Raw genomic sequence first — 20,819 nt, 5'->3', positions numbered from 1 at the left:
ACCAACTTTCACACTGGGTTTAAACAGATTGGGACCAGAAGTTTCGGCCGAATCAGCTTCGTCAATAGATTTTTATTTGGTTTTCTGAAATTCAAAATGTTTTACTACCCTGCTGTGTTAAAGCGCCATTCAGGATGCTTCTCCACAATCTGGTGAGTAAAAATCTGACATCTGAGGGTTTCTAACAGTCTAACTGAAAATTGCATCAGTTGCTCATAATAGTTTTTCTTTGACTCAGCAGATTTTAGCAAAATTTGTTTTACAGAACTGCGTGAAAAATGGCGAATAGTGCCACAAATTCGCAAAAAAAAACATGTAAATATTTTAAATAGGCTGTTGAGACTCGGTTATATTCTGTTTAATTGATAGAAAAAAGCGATGTAACCTAGCAAATTGTTTAAAAAAGAAGACCCGATGTGTCGTTACGTAAGAGTAGTACAAGATTTAAACCTTTTTTTTTTACTCGTGTATGTACGTATATATATATATATATATATATATATATATATATATATATATATATGTATGTTGGGGGGGGGGGGGGGGGGGTGTAGATTAAAATTGAGGGAGGCTGCAGGTGCATTTGCGGCACGGATCTAAAACGCAGCAGTCAAAGCAATAACTTTATAGATAAAAGGCCAAAAGAAGAAAACAAACGGGAGGGAACTGCGTGTGAGAGGGGCCAGATCGTCTATTAGGATCAAACCTTTTTTTTTTTTTTTTTTTGTTAGCTTTTTACAACTAAAAAGGTTACATTTATTGTTATTAAAATCACTGATTTCCAGCTTTCTTTGAACTCATCGGGGTGGGCGATGTTCTTGTGTTGGCTACTATAAAATGTTTATATTATTTATAATAACAAATAGAAACAATATGAAGCAGTGGTGCACCAGGATTCTGCAGAAGCTACAGACCAGTCAGAGGACGGGAACTGGAGGAAGGAACTGGGAGCAGGTGCGACTGCAGGATTCAACCTGTGTCGTTTCCCCCTGACTTTGCACCTTCGTGCCTCTGGTAAGAGAGGTTTTTGATAATTGTTTTATCATTTCATTAGTATTTTAATTGTTAGGGTGGCTACTGTAGGCGTGAAGAACCATGAAGTATTTGTATTTTAATATTTTAACTGTAGGTCTGCCATATTTGACCATTTTTATGTGCCTTTTAGGCACATCACTGGCTGCCATTTGTTTTAGTTTATTGTTCCATATTTTATCTGTATTTTTGTCTTATTTTAAAGTTTTAACCTCCTGTCTTCTGTTTCTCGTGCTGTGACTGGGAAACCAACCATTCACCGCCAGAGGGCTGGAGATCTAACTAAGAGAAATTGAAATCAACTCAATCCAAATGAAAACACCACACTAATAACTATAGAGGCTATACAACCACATCCCACTTCACCCTCTAAAGTGAACTCCCAGCAATCTAATAATCGATAAAGCTAAAATATGGAACAATAAACTAATACAAATGGCATCCAGTGTTGTGTCTAAAAGCCAACCACATAAAAATGGCCAAACAAATATGGCAGATCCAAAACTAAAATATTAAAACACAAATACCCCGGAGTTCTTCAACCCTAAGTACCCTGAAGTTTAAAATACTAAAGAAATGATAAAACAACGATGAAAACCTCTGAAGTCTCTAAGTTGAGGATTAAAGGTCAGGAGAAAGCACACACAGGATTTTTAAGCAAAGTGGAATCCTGCAGTTGCACCTGCTCCCAGTTAGTCCTTCCTCCAGTTCCTGTCCTCTGACTGGTCTGCATCTTCTGCAGAATCCTGGTGCCCACCACTGCTACAAATATACAGGAATAAATGGACATGTCCCTTATTTATCAGGAACTGCTGCTGCTCACAATGAAAAACAAACATACATACCTCTGATTAGCTGCTGCTCTGTAATATAAAATATGAAGCTATTTACAAAAAGTAAAAATTAAAGGCAGAAACAAAGCTTTATGTTTTTCAATGACCTGATTAGAAAAAGGACTAGGATGAAGGCTTACACATATAAAAGAGACATATTTATAAATACAGCAGGCTACATTCTGTATGTCCCATAAGTCACCATTTAGGATGGATTTTTTTTTTAGTAGTCTAAAAAGTAACATTTTAATTTTTAAAGAAGCTAATTTGGGGATATTGAATTAATTTATGAGGTAACAATAAAATAATGCTGCGATGGACTGGCGAGCTGTCTAGGGTGTACCCTGCCTGTCGCCCAAAGCCAGCTGGGATAGGCTCCAGCTTCCCCGTGACCCTGCATTGGATTAAGCGGTTTAGAAAATGGATGGAATAAAATAATGGTCCTTAACTAGTTGGTACACATATCCATGAGATTATCATTAGTTCATGGTAAAAACACAATATAACTTCATTATATTAAAAAGGACTTCTTTACCCCTAACCATAAATTGTTACCAAACCAAGAAACAGAAAAATGAAACAAGTAAAATGTAACAAGAGTTAGATGTCTTAGATGGATATTGAACATAGTTTGTGAATCACTTTTGCAGTTTGACTTGTCATGAATTCTCCAGTTTGCCTTCAACTGAGCTATTTTCACCAAAAATGACAGACGGAAAATAAAAAAAGAAAGAAAGAAAAAGAAAATCTGAAGCATCTCTGCACATTTCAGGCTGGTGGCTACAAAAGGCATTAAAGTTCCTCGCCGGGATTTTCTGAAAGTCAACATTAAAAACACATGGTAAGTAGTTAGTTTGACGGTTTTCTTAGAGTGCACATTATTTTTTACTAAAGCTGACTCCCATCCAGTGATGACATCATGAACTACGTGCTGGAGCGGGTCCCTGCACCTCAACCAGGTCTTCCACGCCCTCGGTTCTCCCTCTACCTCTCCTCCCAGCTCCAGTATGGCGTCATCATGGTCTACCACCGTCAGTGTGCTATTCTCCTGGGTAAGAAAACATCAACAAGGAGACAGAAGGAGAGATCACAGTGTTGGCTTTGATGTTAAGCATGTGTCACCTCCAGATGAACTTCAGTCTGTTGTGGGACAGCTTTTGAAGCAGAGAAGCTTTCTGAAAATTGATATGGATGACTACAGCAAGTGAGAACATTAGCTTACATGTATAAAACACAATCACCCCTGTGTCCTGCGTCTGAGCCTCATTTTTTCTCGCAGACAAGCTCTGTCCCTGCCAGATGCCCTATCATTGCAGCAGGAAACTGAGGGAGCCCCTGATCCTTTATTTGGAGTGATGCATCTGCAGGATTTCATGCCCAGTCCCAGTTTACTGATAGAGGTAACCAGGAAGAACAGTGAATTAACAGGTAGTGTTAAATCGGGGGGTACATGGCGGTGTGGTGATTAGTGCCACTGCCTCAAAGCTAGAAGGTCACTGATTTGAGTCTCAGGAGTTAAAACAGGGTCATTTCTGTGTGGAGTTTGCATGTTCTCCCCGCGTCTCTGGGTACTCTGGTTTCTTCACAAAGACCAAAGCAATGCATGTTAGGTTAACTGGTAAAATAGGAAAAATACAACTCCAATGAAATTGGGATGTTGTGTAAAACATAAATAAAAACAGAATACAGTGATTTCCAAATCTCTTTAAAAATGAATTAAACTGAATACACTACAAAGGCCAGATATGTCATTTGTTCATACTAATAAATTTTTTATTTTTCTGAATCTGATGTCTGCAACATGTTCCAAAAACGCTGAGACAGTGCCAATGAAGGGAAAATAGAGCGCTACACTGGGAAGAAGTAAACTGGAATCAGTCAAGTGTCATGATTGAATATATGAGGAGCATTCGTGAAAGGCTCAGTTGTTCACAGAAAAAATGATGGGACGAGGTTCACCACTCTGTGAACAACTGCATGAGCAAATAGTCAAACAGTTTAAGAACAATGTTTCTCAACGAACAGTTGAAAGGAGTTCAGGGATATCATCATCTACAGTCCATAATGTCATCAAAAGAGACGGAGAATGTGGAGAAATCTGCGTTTACAGCAAGGCCGAAAAACAAATTAAGTTTCCATGATTTTGATCCTTTAGGTGACTCTGCATTAATAAAAACGACATCGTTGTTTCATTTTCATTCATTTTCCGAACCGCCTAGTCCGATTAAGGGTCGCAGGGAAGTTGGAGCCCACCACAGGTTCAACCACCAGGATGCAGGGAACACTCCAGACAGGTCGCCAGTTCAGTGTAGCTTACCACAGCTCATCACTGCTTTTACAAGTTCAAGTTGAAACTCCATGCGAAGTCTAAGGGCCTGAACTCATCTGAGATGGACTGACACAAAGTGGAAAAGTGTGCTGTGGTCGGACGAGTCCACTATTTTTTTCTAAAATTGTTTTTGGCAATCATAGAAGTGGTGTACTCTGAGCCAAAGAAGAAAATGTATATCCAGATTGTTGAGTGAAAAATTCAGAAGCCAGCATCTATGATTGTATAGGGGTGTGTTAGTGCCAAGTGCAAAAGTCTTGAGCCACAACTTCTGTTTTTATATCTCACCTCAAGCATGCAGATGTTCTTGAAGCCTAAACTTCAAATAAATCTGCAAAGCTTCAATAATTAGTGTCCTCAGTTCCCAAACATTTACTGGGTGTTGTTAAAGGGAGAGGTGATGTAACACTGTGGTAGTCATGCCCCTGTCCCAGTTTTTCTGCAACATGTTGCAGGCATCAAATTCAAAATGAGTGAATATCTGCAAAAGAAAAAAACAAATAAATAATAATTCCTCAGTTTTAACACAAAATATCTTGTAGGGTATTCAGTTGAATAAGGGTTAAAAAGGTTTTGGAAATCAATGCATTCTGTTTTACGCTCTGTGGTTGGAGCGCTGCTGCATTTTATGTGAAATATCTCCTGCTTCCAAATCATTCCATCAGAGCTTTTTGCTGAAGATATGCTGGTTTACTTGTTGCTAGGGTTTTTGATTGATTGAAAGTTAGTTTACTAAAGCTGTTTTTCCCCCTTTTTTTTTTCCACAGATGAGTCGGGACTATTTCAGGGAATCCTCTCCTGAACTTCCTGAACTTCCCAGCCCAGCTGCTTCAGCTGCTGTTTTGGAAAATGGTCATTTTCATTACACAGTTATTTTTTTCTTGGGCCTTATCAGGTCATTTCACAGGAAAACATTAGATACAAGATCAAGAACATAAATTCAACATAAAACTTAAGAAATGAAACAAGCCATTCTAGGTTTCCAAAACCAAAACAAATGTTATCAGACATTACAGATCATATCTCAGCCAAATCAACAGCTGTTATGAAAAATGTATATAAACTCCATAAAAAAGATAATATTGATTGATAGTGACAAGATCATTTCCATGGCAAATAAAACCCTTCCCATTGCATGAAATCCAGTTAAAAAAAATCCTCTCCAGGAGATAAACACATCTTTATCCAAGTTTATCATAAAAAGAAGACTTTACAGAGCAAACAGACAGTTTACAACCAATCTGAAGTCTGAAGAGCAGAAATGACACATTCAGCTTTGCTAATAATAATCTAAAAAAGACAGAACAGCTTCCAGTTTTAAGGCAACATATCCACAGTCTGACTTAGGAATAAACATTTCGTTTATGTTTGTCAAGTTACTGGTAAGTCTGATCCAACATACAGAAATCAAACTGGGTGTAAAAGCTCCACATCAGTGCCTCATAAATGGTTTATGCATCTGTGATTTACATTATGTATAAATAAATTCATATTTATAAATGAAACATGGTCAGCTTATTTCACAGATGGATGAGCAAACTGCAGGAGGGTAATTAGGCTTTAAACATCTTGGTCTGATGCCACAACACTTCAAAATATGTTAAGCCACCTCAGTAAGTCTTCATTTGGAATTGGAGGTGCCCCAAAGACAGCAAGGATACAAATGTTAGGAATCTATTTTATTTCTCACATGATGATGGAAATCCTAATTCCACACAAAGACATTGAGGCTGCAGTTTTGTCGACAGTCAGTTTTTTCATTCAGGGGAACGAAGCAGAATGAAAATTCAGCTTCCTCCTAATTAGTGCAGGTTTGTGACAAGGTGTCAGAAAGTAGTTTGCAGCTGGTTTCCGCTCAGCAGACGAGAAAACTTTGCTTGATTATCATCTCCTGTTGCAGCCACTGAACAGCAGCATTTTAATTATGTCATCTGTTCTGTTTTCCTCAGGCATAACTGCATCTCCAGACACCATCACTCTCAGAGAGACGGAGCCTGGTGCCATCCCCTCTGCAGAGGTACAACGGCTGCAGGAAGCAAACGGGGAAACATGCACATTAATGTGAAACCTTACACATGTTTGCCCTCCTTGTCTATCTTTTTTTTTTTTATTCACTGTTAGTTTGAGGGTGAAGACCTTATTGATGGTCATCCAGATGTTATTGATTTCCTCTTGGCCCAAACTGATCACTTTCCAGAAGGTATGTGGCAAATGTGGAAGATTTCATTTCCAAAACATGTGGTGAACAATTAAATGTTTATTATTATTATTATTATTATTATTATTATTATTATTATTATTATTAATAAGATTCTCAAACAGGAAGTGTAGAGTTACCAAGAGAAGAGTTGGCATCCGAGGAGAGAGAGTGGACAAAGGAGCCTACAGGATTCACCACTGAGTAACTTATCCCACCTCATGCACACAGACACCCACACCAACCCGTTCACTCTGATCAGCTGACTGTGGCTCTGCTTGTGTCAGATTGCAGCCAACTAGTGTCTCCAGTGAAGATGTCAGGCTGTTGCCTCAGCAAGAGCCAGCACTGCCTGCACAAACGACTCCCAGAGCCGACCTCACCCCCGTCTCTTTGCCCCGCATACCCTCGCCACCTTCTGCACAGAGAGAACGTGAAAGACGCCTGAGAAGTCTGGAGTTACAGGTGCAATCTTTTGTGACGACTATTATAATGCACAATATTTGATGCAACAAGGAACAGTTTATACACTAGTAATTATCAGATGATGGGGAGATTTTTAGAGGAAGAGGAAAGTACTGGTACCTATCAGAAAGCCACAGCAGGTTTTTACTGTATTTATATCCTAAAAGGGTCCAAAAAGTTTGTTTTAATTAAAGCGGCAGCCTCATATGAGTTAAAGCACTTTATTAGTATTCCGGTAGAGGAATGTGCACACACACACACATCACCTAAAATGACTGAATCAACTTTATATGTTGTTCAAAATAGTACGTGCATAATAATCCTGCATATATTATAAATTCAGTTTTCCCGTAGCCTAAAAACATCATGCACATAAAATACTGTGAGAAAATTATTACATACTCTCACGGATCCTTAAAGACTGAACAAATGCTTAGCTACAGTTTACAAAGCTGCAAAATGCTCCCCACATTTAAACTAATTTCTCACACCACCAGGATGTCTCTCCGGAGGTGGAGGTGAAGAGGAAGAGGAGGAAGAGGCATCTGGTCTTCTTTGACCCAGAGACGCAGCTCTCCCAGGAGGAGCAGCAGCAGCAGATCAACAACCCCCTGATCGAGACCAGACGCCCGCTTCTCCCGCCGCCCTCCACCCAAAGGATCCTTCCTGCTTCGGAGCTCCTCAACAACCCCTGCAGTTGTTAGTGACACGTGTTAGAAAACACCACAGCGCATCCTCACCAACCCCACCCAGAAAACAAAACACGTCTACGCTTGCTCTTCTGTTTTCTTTGTGTGCACAGCGGATTTCCTGGGAAGTAAAACCCAGTTTCAGAGCCGCCTTTACAGAATTGCTGTAATAATTACTGATGTAAAGTGTAAAATCTTCCACATTACATCTCATGTTCGGCTGCAGCTCAGTTGAAGGACACGACTCCGATAACCTTTTCAAAAATGAACCACAAAGCTGTTTTTTTCCCCTGCAGTCTTGCCTAAGGACATTCAGTTTCTATGGAGACAGGCTGCCACCATCACGCCGGCTTCAGGCTCAGACCTTCTGGTCGGGGAAGCGGGGCCCGAGTCCAGTGAGTCTGAGATGGTGGAGGTGGCAGACAGAGAGGAGCAGACACTTGAACTGAGCCCCAAAGAGGTTTATTTCTAACACTGTCTTACTTTTGTTCAAGATGGAGAAATTTGACAAGGTTACACACTTTGCTTTGTACGTTTGTGTGTGAACACAGATCCAGAGGGAAATGTTGGAGACAGAGATGCTTCATTTGTCAGGTAAAATGTTAAATGACTGATGTTCGGTAAGATCAGAGGAAAACATTGGATATGTTTTCCTCGTTTTAAGGATTAAGAATAGGGGAATGCAAAGTTCTTTAGCGTGTGTGTGTGTGTGTGTGTGTGTGTGTTTAGATCAGGGTATAATCCCACTGGAGGCTTCGGACCAGAGGGAAATGTCTCTAGAAATCTCACCTGTACTTACATCTGAGCGAGAGAGGTGAGCATGAAAGACAAATGTATGATAATGTTGGTGCGCTGACACTTACATGCATGTGCATGTGTGTGTTGGCAGGTCCACTGTCTCCAGGTCTGTGTCAACGCTACATGACATCCCAGAGGTTGTGGACGAGCCGATTGAGAGAGAAGAGGCAGAGTCTCCCAGGTGTTCTTCTCCATCCAGCATAGAAAGAGAGAACTGGGTTTTTACTGAGGTTTTGATGCTGAAACACGACCGTTTATGTGTTCAGGTTGTTGCCAGAATCTCCGGAGGGACAACTGGAGTCTGTACTTTTTCATTCTCTCTTGCCGACTGAGGTCGACCGCAGAACTGTCAGCAGCGCCTTTCAGAGGCTGCTGGGTAAGTTTCACTCTCCTATCAATCATGCTAAAAACACGTTTATGTGACATCACCAACACCAGAGGAAACTCTACAAACAAGATGAAGTCACTGATGATGATAATGACAACAGACTTTCCCTCCACAAGAACGTTGAGTCGAGACTTCAGAAATACCAAATGATTTCATGAGCCATTTCATACAGTTGGAGTGTGTATAACTGGGACGGTATTTTCTGGTTGGTGCGTTGCTGGCATCATGTGTGCATGTAACCTTCTGTCCCGGACTGAGATCTAGATCTTAAGAATTAAAAAAAGGAGTTAACTCAGAATCTCTCTGTATTTTTCTACTTTATTGTATTCCGACTTGTCTCCCAGCTCCCACAGGATGATGCTGCCACCGTCATGTTTAACTCAAGACATGTTGTTAATGAGGGGAAACACTTCTTGCCTTTTGTCTTTAGAAGCGGCTTTTGTCTGAACATTTTAAGATAAAGTCCTGTGAACCTTATTATCGGTCTGCAAGATTTTCTCATCTCCACAAGGATGCATTGGATCAAAAGCTTAGTGACAGTTGTTTGTGTCACCCCTCATCACTTATGAGTAAGTTTGACAGACAGAGATGGTCGGAGTCTTGCTTTTCAGCACCTAAACCATTCAGAATAAATTCCTGCATCCTCTCACAAATATGTACTTTTGCACAGTTATTTCTTAAGGTGCTTTTGACAGGCTTCACTCAAAGAAACAGAGCTTTTATGCCACAGGAGCACGGAATACTTCAGGTCCCATATTATGTCAATTCGTTTTCTAAAGGTTTTGTAACAGTCTTGCATCTCCATTGCCTGTGTATAAAACCCAAAAATGAGAAAAATTTGTCCCATCTCACTTGCTTACTCCATTTTTTAGTATTCCACTTCCACGCGAAGGTCGGGAGAAGTTTGAGAAGTGTGTGAAATACCAAAGCTGTGTAATGTTTAATAATGATGGTATGCGCTGTGACGATATGCTTTCATCCCGATTTGATTCAATTCCAGTTTTTTAGGTGCCGATTCAATTTAAATTGCGATTCTCATGATTCTTCAGTATTGCTGATTTTTGTAGACTAAAACCAAAACTTTTTTTGCTCGTCATTTTTTTTTTTTAAAATTTCAATGAGGAAAAAAATAACACAGTAGCCAGACCATCATTCTGCTGGTATAATGCCCAAGAATGCAAGTAAAAAGATTAATAAAAGCAATAAAAATGCTAAAAAAAAATTTATAATGGAATATTTGTATTTATTTGAAAAAAAAATCTAATTTTTTTATACAAAAATATCTATTTTAAAACTGTGAAGAAAAAGATCCCAATATTCGATTTTCGATTTGATTTTAGAAATGAGCCATACTGCTCACTATGCTGTTTATAGAGGGGCTTATGGACAGCATGGCATTCTTATGTCAAAAGTTAGCGCACATTTGAGGCGGTAAGTGGCCACAACGTCAAGCTTTTATCTGTCATGACAGCAGATGTTCTATTAATTTATCCTAAATGATCTCAGGGAAATTTTCTAAATGTCCAAACATGCTGGTGTAAACCGAGAACTGTATACTTATTATGGGAACCAGTGCAGTTTAATCCAGCACAATCTTCATGTCATTAGATTCATTTCTAGGGTTCCAGAATTGAATTGAATTAGTTTCTATTGTTAACTTTGCCTCAAGGGTTCATTTTTCATATTGTTGTTCAGATGTGTGTTCTTGAGTTGACTTACGTGAACTTAGTTCAGGTTAGTGGAATTGTGCTGGTTTTCACCAGTAGAAGGCATGGAGAGGAAATTTTACTGACTGAGGGCAATAAATTAAGGACACGTTTAAGAATCCTGTGTGGAATCCAGTGATTGTACAGATCCCAGAGAAAACCCTTAGTTTCTCCACACACCGACTCCCCTTCAGCTGTCTTGGTCAGACAGGTTTCAGGTGCGCTTTTCCAGAAGGCCTGAAGTTTGTTTGCTCACACAGGAAAGCGCCACCCCCCCCCCCCTCTCTCTGTGATTGGTTAGGTATTAGACAACTCTGATTGGTTCTGAAGTAGCGCATCAAATGTGAGACAATATATGTATTTTTTGCTTTATTTTTTTTGTACTTGTATTTTTTATGTGTATTTGTACGTCTGAGCTGTAATTTCTGACCTGCAGGATTAAATATGGTGGTGTATAATTCAGGTGCTATAAAGTAAAAGTCCTGCCATGATTTTGGATCTACCTGTGCATTTAGAACAGGTGTTTTCCCTAAAGACTCATGTACTACTTACATTCAGCTGGTTTAGTGACTGGTTGGAACAGCGGCTGGACAGGACTTTTACTTTCCTAGTTCCACTATTACTTGTATAGAATATATAAGATCTAACCTGGACATGTGTGTTTGTTTGTGTTTAGTGAATTTAACAGCTAGGAATGTGCGTGTGGATCAGGACCAGCCTTACGGGGACATTTTGATATTTCCAGGATCCAAATTCCAACAGGAGGAAATGGCTACATAACCAGCTTAAGCTCCACTGTTTCCACTGTTTCATACGTTTCCTATGTTCACTTTCTGAATGAATTTATATGAAGTTTAAGTAAAATGCTTTTAAACACAGACATTGCATGTTTTTGGAAGTGAGTTTATCATAGTGCGTTTTAATTAATGTATTCTTGGCATGTCAGAAATTTTATAAAGCATTTTATCTGAGACCTTCATGTAGCCTTACATCATTGTTCCATGTTGCTGGTGTGAAAAATATGCTCTAATGACCTCATGAGATTTCACATTAGTACTCTGTTTTAATTGTCTTTTTTATTGTTTGAAACCTTTTTAAATCTGTTTTAACATTTTGTTAAATAAAAAGAAATCGTTACAAAGGGGTGTGTGAGTTGTTCCTGTCCAGAAGCCACACACAGTGTGCTGAAAGCTATCCGCAGCATGTAGAGCAGGACAGGTGTGGCAAAACATATTGGAGTGGTTAAGGAGGTGCAAGGAGGAGAGTAAGTAAGTTGAGTGAAATTGGATCTGTCCTCGCCTCCTCACACATCTTGATTCTCCTCTGAGGATTTTCTCATGGGGGTTGTGACCAAAGTTTATTATTAGCATCTGTCTCAGCTCGCAGTCTCTGTGTCCGTCATCTCATTTCTGTTCGCCACTTTCTGTGTTTATCTGTAGCACTGCTGTCTCGTTCGTGTTTGTGGCTTTGCGATTTTTGCTTTATTCTCTCCGAGTTTTGTTTCATCTTTGTCAGATTTTTGTGGCAAGTCTGTGCAGATGTGTGTCTGCTTCCCTTCAGGTTTCTGCTGACAGCACTTTGGGCTATATTTTTACTTCATCACAGCTCACTGACTTCTGTTTTTTATTTTTCTGTGTCACTTTGATATTCATTGCTCTGTCCTCAGTAGTTTTTTTCTCTCCACAGTTCCTCATACTCTGTTGTCTCTGCTGCTGCTTCAGCTGCTTTTCTGCTTCACCTTAAACCAACATCCCTCCATCCACTACTCTTCCACTCAAACTTGACCTTTCTGTGAGCAGATCGTCACGTCTGTGTGATGGGGAAGAAAGAACTGTTAGCTCTGTTTAAGGATTTTCTGGACTGTCTCAGTCTTTGCCTGTCTGTGAGTATTATGTGTGTATTTACCTTGACTTTGCATCCACCTCTTTTTGTCTCTTCTGCATCTTCATGATTTACTCCTGACCTGATATCAGTGACAGTATGTTGACATGCTGAACTCTTGTTGTTTCTCTGCAAACTCTTTTGCTTTTGAACAAACATCCTTTGCAGATTGCGTACGTTTATATAGGTCAGTGACAGTTTTGTGTGTATTTAGTGGCGTCTGTCCAGCTCCAAGTGTCTCCTCACTTACCCCCATGCTGAGCTTCTGATATTAATAACAGTCTCAGAATGTGGATGAAAATAGAGCCTCACCTCTCCAAAGAGGCCAGATGTCTCTATTGACCTCATTTAGAACAAGCTCAAATCCCAAAAGATCAATGATGCTCTACTGGACAGTTTTGCAGTTTAACATTACTCAACATGAAGTTGCTTGTGTACTTATAGAAGCATGTCTAGTCTTGTAAAAACACATGGAAACATGTGGCTTTTTAAAAATGTATTTGCAAATAAAAACACTTGGAGCAGACACGGGTGGTATACTCAAACAAATAATACATTAGATTTAAAATCAAGTAAGATAAAAAAAAACAAAAAAAAAACCCAGATAATTTAAATATCACATCTTCACATTTCTAAAATTAGAGCAAGAGGTTCCAGGTTAGTTACATATTATTACAACCACCTCTCTGCAGTGGCAGGTGTCGTCTGCTCTGTTCATTTCTGACTTTAAGGACTTAAAAACACTAATGATCTTAAATTAAAAAAAAACAAAAACAAAAAAAAAAAACACTGAGATGCAAATTATTAGTTATTAGTTATTTTTTTTTCATCCCATCGTCAGTTCATTCAGGACCAGCTGCGCTGACAAAGGTTGCTCCAAGACAAAGTATTTATTTAAAGAAGTCACCAAGAACCCCATTAATTCATCAGGAAGTCATACTGAAATATACTGAAAAAGTACGGTAGCTAGCTGTCTAAGAACTGCCATTAAACTGAAAAGATTTCTAAGAGTGATTTTAAAAAAATCCTCAGCATCCATGTAAACTGATCAAGGAATAATAAAATAGAAGAAAGTTTAATTTCATTTCATTTCATTTAATTTCATTTAAATCCCTTCAGTTTAGTTGGCTCTTTACTGACACAATCGACTCAGGCCAGTTTACTTTGACAGATTAAAAACTAATTCACATTTTAAAAAATGTGTTATTAATATCAACAATAATAATATTAATAATAAAAAAATAATCCTTACTAAGCAGAACCAGCAGACTACATGGAATACAGCCTTTGATCCAGTTACCTATCATGAACATTGCACAGGATAGAAGCCAGCAGTGGAAAGTAAAAACATTCTTATAGTTGCTAAATTGAAATTCTGATTTAAATCCAGTTAAAACTGGGGTTAGGTAATCTTGCTCAGAGACAGTTTAATTTTTACTCTGGGTGAAGTTGTTCCTTGTCCTGATAGTAGTCTGTACATTTTGCATTTTGAACAAAAAAAATATAGTTAGACCCCTCAGTTTACTGTAAATCTGTAAAAACTCTGACCAATCAAAACGTTCAGACCGAATTCAAGTTGTTAATTTCTTATATTTTGTAAGCTTCTTCTCCCGGCTCCCCTCCTCGCCCTCCAGCAGCGTATAGCTGATAGCCACACCCTGCATTTAAATAGAGTGTTAGGTTGAAAATACAAAGTAGTTAAGAAGAAACTTGGAAGGCAAAGAAAAAAGGCTAAGAAAATGCAGGAAGGATTTCCCTGATCCGGCTCAGTTTATTTGCCTCCTCCCGCTAAACCGCAGAGAAAGAGAAAATCGTTGGTGGAAAAAGCTGCAAACTGGAAGAGTGCAAACCTCTGGAGAGCATGAACCTCCGCCCAGGCCTTTAAAATAAATCCTGGATCCAAACAGTGATTCGGATCACCACCAAAATTAAATCAGTTCTTCTTTTTCACAATTCCAAAAACTTCTGAAAATTTAACTAAAATAGGAGGAAAACCAGAGGGGGAGGAGCCAATACAGGGTGCCACTTTCAAATGTTGCTAGCTCAGATGTTGCTCAGAGACATTTATTTTTACTCTACCCCAGCTTTAAAATTTTAAATTAAACTTCATTTTCAGTGTGTACTGATGAGGTAAGAAATATGTCCACAAACTAGTGTCAGAGACTGAAAAACAGCTGCATATCTAATAAGAAACAATAATTTCTATCCTCCAAAGTCAGCCATGAACTTTCCAAATAAGAATATTACATTTGCTGATAGTTCTGTTTCTAAAAAACAACATTTCCATAAAATTTATCTATTTTTCCCCAAATGGTAGGTTTGAATACACCTGTTTATGTCCAGATAGTGATTTCTTCTTTTTCAGGTCCAGTCAGACCTGTCTTCTTTTCTTTTTTTTTTTTTTGGTTGGTGACAAAAGTGAAAGACAGGCTGATTTGGTCTTCCCCTCATCTGTTTTCAATGTGTCTGACTTTCTTCACAGCGGAGCAGCGGTGAGGCTGCAGGCAACAGAAAGCGGGACACTGAAAACGGTCACCTGATCTACAAAAGTGGGGACATCTTGGAGGACAGATGTAGGTGTTGGCACACTTAGAAAACAAGTAACTGCTTTTTTTTTTTTTTTTTTTTTTTTAAATCCAGTTTAATTTGATCTCAACCCTTCTTACAGATGAAATAGTTGACACTTTAGGGGAGGGAACCTTTGGGAAAGTGGTACAGTGTTTAGACCACAGCAGGTAATAAGGTTTCATCCAAACGTTTAGCCATGTGTGTGTATGCACATCTGATGTTTATTATTCATTATATTGTTTGAACATGCAGAGGTGGAAGACGAGTTGCTCTGAAGATCATTAAAAACCAGGAGAAATACAGGGAAGCAGCCAAACTGGAAGTCAATGTGTTGGAGAAGATCAGTGAGAAAGATCCACACATCAAACAGTGAGTCCTTTGTGACCTTGATTAGTGTTTAAAAGATGATTATGATCGTTCCATGTATTTCATGTTCCAACTTTTTCTTTCTATCCCCTTCAGTAACTGTGTGCAGATGCTTGACTGGTTTAACTACTACGGCCATGTGTGCATCTCTTTTGAGCTGCTGTCTCTCAGCACCTTTGACTTCTTGAAATCAAACAACTTCCTGCCTTATCCAATTAACCAGATCCGACACATGGCAAGCCAGATCTGCCACGCTGTCAGCTGTAAGTGCAGCACTGCTTTTATTCTGCTTTTTGAACCACCACATCCGTGCCAATGATGGCATTAAACGGATGTTTCACAGCTGCCCCACTCATGAAAAAGCCAGCAAGACATTTAGTGGACGACTTTTACCTGGAGATCATACATCACAGGAGAAATAATGAGCCAAATTAACATAAATCGCTCTGAACTTTTTACAGCAGTTACATCTCAGTCTGTTGTGGTGTCCATTAGGCTGCTGTGGAGTTGCTATGGCAACATGTTTAAATTAAACTTGGTGCATAAGTCCTGAATGACCTTTCCCTCAATCACATTAGCTTACAAGCATTTGATGACTTCATTCCTAAGCAGATGTTACGTTGATCTGTCCATCAACTGAATTAAAACTACTACGGGGACTGCCATGAAATTTTCATTTACATCTGAGATTTCCAGAAATTCAAAATACTTTCAATGTAGCACCAGCGTGAGTATTCACAGTTTTTGTCATTCAGTGAATTAATGACCAAACGCTACACATGCTTGGAGTCTAGTCAATTAGTCATTTTTCGCAGATGAAATGAACCAGAGTTTTCTGCATTTGGACCAGCAGACTTGATCATACATTATGAAAGAAAAATAGATCATTCTGTTGAGTAATACATTTATCTTTTATGGCTTATTTAAAATACCAACCCTGGCGATGAAGTAATATATCTTGTTATACCAACATGTTTTATAGAATACAGTCTCTGTGACATACAAACGGAAAATATTGCTTTATGTTAAGCACTAAATGACCTTTTTTAAAAACATACAGAAGTCAGGATATACCAATCTGCTGAGCACGAAACGCTCACCACAACAGCTCTGCTGAAAATGAGAGATCTGAGAAAATGTTTAATTGGGTGCTTAAGTAGCTTCCTGTGTGATTACAGGATGAACCTGCAGCATTTTTAGTCTACAAGGAATTAGATGTAGTTTTGAAATATGTAAAAACTTTATATGTTTTAAATAATTTTATATTAGACTACAAAAGCAAATCACCAAGGCGATCAAAACTTTGTAGTTTTCCAGTTGCACGTTGCGCATCCACCACTTCACAAGTCTATCAGGGTTCACATGAAGCTCTGTACCGAGTTCTCTGTGGACAGCTGTGGACTCTGAAGTTGTGGCTGCTGTGTCATGTATTCTGACCTCATTTGTGACTGGAAAACATTGGTTGACAGCAATTTTCCAGGAGGTTGTCTTCTGGAGAGCTGTGATATATGTGTGGTACTTACTGATATCTGTGCATTTCAGCAAGGATAATAAATAGGCCCCGTGATGTGGTAGACACACCCAAATGTGTAACTGTAGCCTTAACCTAAACTTAAAACATGTCATCGCCTTCAAATATAAAAATTTAAATGTGTGCGTGTGCCATACATGTTGGTCATGTTGCTCTGGATGTTTGCAGACAGCTACATAAACTAGCGCATAACATCTGCAACATAGACGTTGAAATTTATGTTAGAAAGCATTCATGCCATTGCAGCATTTATGATTATTTAAAAAGTATGCAGCATCTGTAGTTCACTACACTGTCACCACATATGATTACAGAGACAGTAAGTTAATGTGGCTGCTAGCATTCCCACCATTCTACAGATTTACTTAAACATATTGTGGAAATGTTTATTGTACTTTGGAGTGTGATGCCATTCAGTTGAAATGTTAATAAATTAACTTTTAATTGCACAGATTTATAGAATTATGCATAAGATTAAAGCCACCACACAATAAATCTAGGCTAGCTTCTTCAGTGATTCTCATATGTATATATTCCACTATATTATCTGGTGATATTTAATTTATGCTCATCTGTTCGACACACCCATTATACAGATACACAGTGAGATGAATCAATAAAGAACAGGATTGCCAGAGGAGGGCTTTGACTCCTGATACATTTCTGTTCACTTTCTCTCCTCTTTCCATCACTTAATCTCCTCTGCAGTTCTCCATGACAACAAGCTGACTCACACCGACCTGAAGCCTGAGAATATCCTCTTTGTCAACTCCGACTACTCCCTGATATACAACGCTGAGAAGGTCAGAAACAACTGAGGGCATGAGAGCTTCAGGCCGACCGAATACCAAGATGTAGAATAAGCAGGATTAACCACCAGAGAACAACCACAACGAACGCTTTGCTGTTACCCATTTTTATGTAAATTTGTCTTTGCAGAACTGTAAGACACCCACACATGTTCTCTTTTATACGGTATTTTTTCTTTTCCAACAAGACTGCACGCTATGTTTGTTGACCCCAGTGGGACAATATGTAGTATCTTGACTTGTCTTAATAGGAGATAATCCATCCAAGCTCCGATATTTCTAAGAGCTAAGATTATTACATTGATTTAAAGTCACAAAATTAATACAAAAGATTGTTTGGTAAAACGCAACATTGGAAGTTATTCAAAAATCAGTCATTCCTGCAGCAGACAGCAGTCAAAGTCCTCCCAGTTTGCAGAATCAGAAACTATTTCTGACTGTTGACATGCAACTAAAAGCAGCTCAGACTGAGGCCGTGAAAAAAAATCCTAGTGGTTTCAACAAGTCTGGTATTTAAGATATTAATACTCATCTATTTCTGCATCAGAAGAGTTGTTTATTTTGATATTACACTTTGTCAGCATGTTCCACATTCTGATGCAATGCAGCGCCTGGTTCCAACACCATTTTACAGGTTTTTTAGCTTGTTCTTTTGAATGGTAAAAATGTCTTCTTCTCGTGGCCCCCTTCATAGTGACTTTTAGCTTAATTTTCCTGCTAGGAAAGTACTTCCAACTGAAAGCACACTACATGGAGCAGGTGAACGTAAAAGGTTTTGCAGTGTTTCTGCAGTATTTCCTCATAAATTCACAAAACGAACCCCCCAGAGGATGGGACTGAACAGGTTCGGTCAAAACTGTTGGCCAGATGTCTGATTTCACTGTAGTTCCAAAGCGATTCCCTTGGACTCATCATAGAAATACCAACATGATAAATGACACATCTTTTAAGTGTAATCATTTCTTTTCTGTTCTGTGTAGAAGTGCAATGAAAAGAGAATAAATAACACCACAGTGAGACTGGTTGACTTTGGCAGTGCCACATTTGACCATGAACACCACTCTGTCGTCATCTCTACACGTCACTACCGAGCCCCAGAAGTCATACTGGGTAAAAGATCTCGCTTTAATCTGGAGAGGAAGCGGGGAGCTGTCAGTGTTGTTTGGATGCTTACAGTTGTTTTTCCTCTCTTACAGAGTTGGGCTGGAGTCAGCCCTGTGATGTGTGGAGTATCGGCTGCATCCTGTTTGAATACTACGAAGGCTTCACTCTGTTCCAGGTTGCATGCACCGCATGTTAAATGCAGGGTTGGCTTGATCATTTATTCATGATCTTCACTTCTTCTTTTTACCTACAGACTCATGAGAATAAGGAGCATCTTGCCATGATGGAGAAAATACAGGGACCAATTCCTCCAAGAATGATACAAAGGAGCAGGTATCACTTTCTTTTCCCCTGTTACATAACACATACTGACAACACAATTCTGACAATACCTCTTTTTTTTTCCCTCTTCAGAAAGCAGAAATATTTTTGTCATGGCCGTGTAGCCTGGAATGAGTCCTCCAAGGCTGGGCGCTTTGTTAAATCCAAATGTAAACCACTGAGGGTGAGCTAAAGGAGGTGCAAACATTTAATCATCGGTGATATTTGCCTTTTCAATAGCACCTTCTCTTTGGCTCTTTGGTTTTCCAGAAGTACTTGTTAGCACATGGGATGGAGCACCACCTGTTTTTTGATCTGTTGGAGCGGATGTTGGAGTACGAGCCCTCAAAACGCATCACTCTTTCCTCTGCTTTGCGCCACCCCTTCTTCCTGCCTCTTCACCAGCTTGGAAGGACTCAATTGTGGGGGAAGAGCTGCGACCTGAGCAGATGACCCCAAATATCTACTTAAGCTTATATGGACCATAACAAAGTGTATTCATGTTTTAGCACCGTAAAAACAAATCACACCTATTCTATATTCAAATAAGGAGCGACAAATTTAAAGGATGGTTGATTTGTTTGATATGCAGAAATGAAGAGGTTGAGGACAAACTGAGGAATCTTGAAATGTAAACAAGCCAGTGGTGGATTAGATTAATCAAACAGTGAAAGACTACAAATAGCAGCAGAGGAAAAGAACAGGTTTGGAAGTCTGACGGTGATCATTTGTCTCTGGTTATAACTTGAAAAAGTCTGAATGTCTGCAGAGAGCTGACTGTAAGTTAGAAGTGACGAAGCGTTTTACATTTAAATGTTGAGCAAACATTTTATCCAAAAGAACTTAAAAAATGTCTCATCGTGTTTTAACACATTTTTTAAAATTTATTTTTATTGTCCCAGCTATTATTTGCTCATCGTCTTAGTATGAAAATACAAAAATCAAGTGACTTTCTATAAACAGTCTTAAAATCCCTGTTTGGTTAAGCTACGGAAGTTAAGTAACTTTAAGTTACGGACTGCCAGTTACTTCTCAGGTTTGTTTTAGTCTGGTAATCTTGTGCTAGAAAAAAAATTATGGAAATCAGCAAAACTGTCACGGAGAGCAGATCTTGTCTTAATACAAAAGGAGAAGGAAATTAACTTCAAATGTTAAAAAAAACACAAGTTTGGATCTGTTAAAACATCACACCTCCCAGTAGATAGATGGTGGTCCTGACTGTAAACATGTTCAAAAAGTAGTAAAGCAGATTTATCTCTAAAATTTAGAGGTTATATTTTAGAAATACTAAAGTTTCAAGAGTATCTCTGAGATATATGTGTGCTGTAGTGACCTTATAATGAAGATCATTTGTTTAGTTCTTTTAAATACATTTTGTATCTACTATTTTTCTTTTGGTTGTTTATTAATAAAAAAACAGAAAAAAAAAAGTTTTTCAATTGTCATGTTTTGATTGTGGCCACAGTTTATCTTTGAGTCCGATCCAGTGCGTTACACATGTAAATACTTCTGACTTGCAGCTTTTTGACTGAATGCAGCTCATCAGAGACAACAATCACAAAGCTGAACAGTGGTGTGTGCTGAACAGTGTTCCTAACGTGTATCTAACTAAAAGACACCTTATATTGAAGTTTGTGTGTTTCTGTTGATGGTGCTGTGGTGTGTGTGTGTGTGTGTGTGTGTGTGTGTGTGTATGCGTGTATTATCTTTTATTCTTTGACTTTCCAGAAACAATTTTTGTTGTGAGCAGGAACCAAAATAATAACTGATTTTTTTTTCTATCATATTATTTTTTAGGAAGA

The 20,819-nt window shown here is 38.7% G+C and overlaps 2 protein-coding genes across 2 annotated transcripts; both read left to right on the top strand.

Annotated features, from left to right (window-relative positions):
- Nucleotides 1-96: 96 nt before the first annotated feature.
- LOC306756348 (meiotic recombination protein REC8 homolog) lies at nucleotides 97-12,008 on the top strand (the record flags this gene model as incomplete). Its single annotated transcript, XM_079241075.1, has 17 exons — nucleotides 97-152; nucleotides 2,638-2,706; nucleotides 2,775-2,917; nucleotides 2,994-3,069; nucleotides 3,145-3,265; nucleotides 4,962-5,046; nucleotides 6,144-6,211; nucleotides 6,316-6,394; nucleotides 6,654-6,856; nucleotides 7,354-7,555; nucleotides 7,659-7,673; nucleotides 7,842-8,005; nucleotides 8,097-8,139; nucleotides 8,275-8,359; nucleotides 8,435-8,524; nucleotides 8,610-8,719; nucleotides 11,998-12,008. The coding sequence occupies 17 exons, from the start codon at nucleotides 97-99 to the stop codon at nucleotides 12,006-12,008; spliced, it is 1,620 nt and encodes a 539-aa protein (XP_079097201.1).
- Nucleotides 11,845-20,434, top strand: clk2b (CDC-like kinase 2b). Its single transcript, XM_079240297.1, has 11 exons — nucleotides 11,845-12,319; nucleotides 14,801-14,891; nucleotides 14,987-15,053; nucleotides 15,139-15,255; nucleotides 15,349-15,515; nucleotides 17,492-17,586; nucleotides 18,573-18,702; nucleotides 18,789-18,871; nucleotides 18,950-19,029; nucleotides 19,111-19,201; nucleotides 19,288-20,434. The coding sequence occupies exons 1-11, from the start codon at nucleotides 12,254-12,256 to the stop codon at nucleotides 19,468-19,470; spliced, it is 1,170 nt and encodes a 389-aa protein (XP_079096423.1). The 5' UTR covers nucleotides 11,845-12,253; the 3' UTR covers nucleotides 19,471-20,434.
- The last annotated feature ends 385 nt before the right edge of the window (nucleotides 20,435-20,819 follow it).

The sequence above is a fragment of the Telmatherina bonti genome, assembly GCF_933228915.1.
Source record: "Telmatherina bonti genome assembly, chromosome: 5".
NCBI lineage: Eukaryota > Metazoa > Chordata > Actinopteri > Atheriniformes > Telmatherinidae > Telmatherina > Telmatherina bonti.
This window is presented reverse-complemented; position numbering and strand designations above follow the sequence as displayed.

Excerpts from the sequence above, each read along its gene's own strand:
- clk2b (XM_079240297.1), top strand. The coding sequence starts at position 12,254 with ATGGGGAAGAAAGAACTGTTAGCTCTGTTTAAGGATTTTCTGGACTGT. Across the intron at positions 14,892-14,986 it reads GGACATCTTGGAGGACAGAT|ATGAAATAGTTGACACTTTA; the intron begins GTAGGTGTTGGC and ends CCCTTCTTACAG. Across the intron at positions 18,872-18,949 it reads AAGGCTTCACTCTGTTCCAG|ACTCATGAGAATAAGGAGCA; the intron begins GTTGCATGCACC and ends TTTTACCTACAG.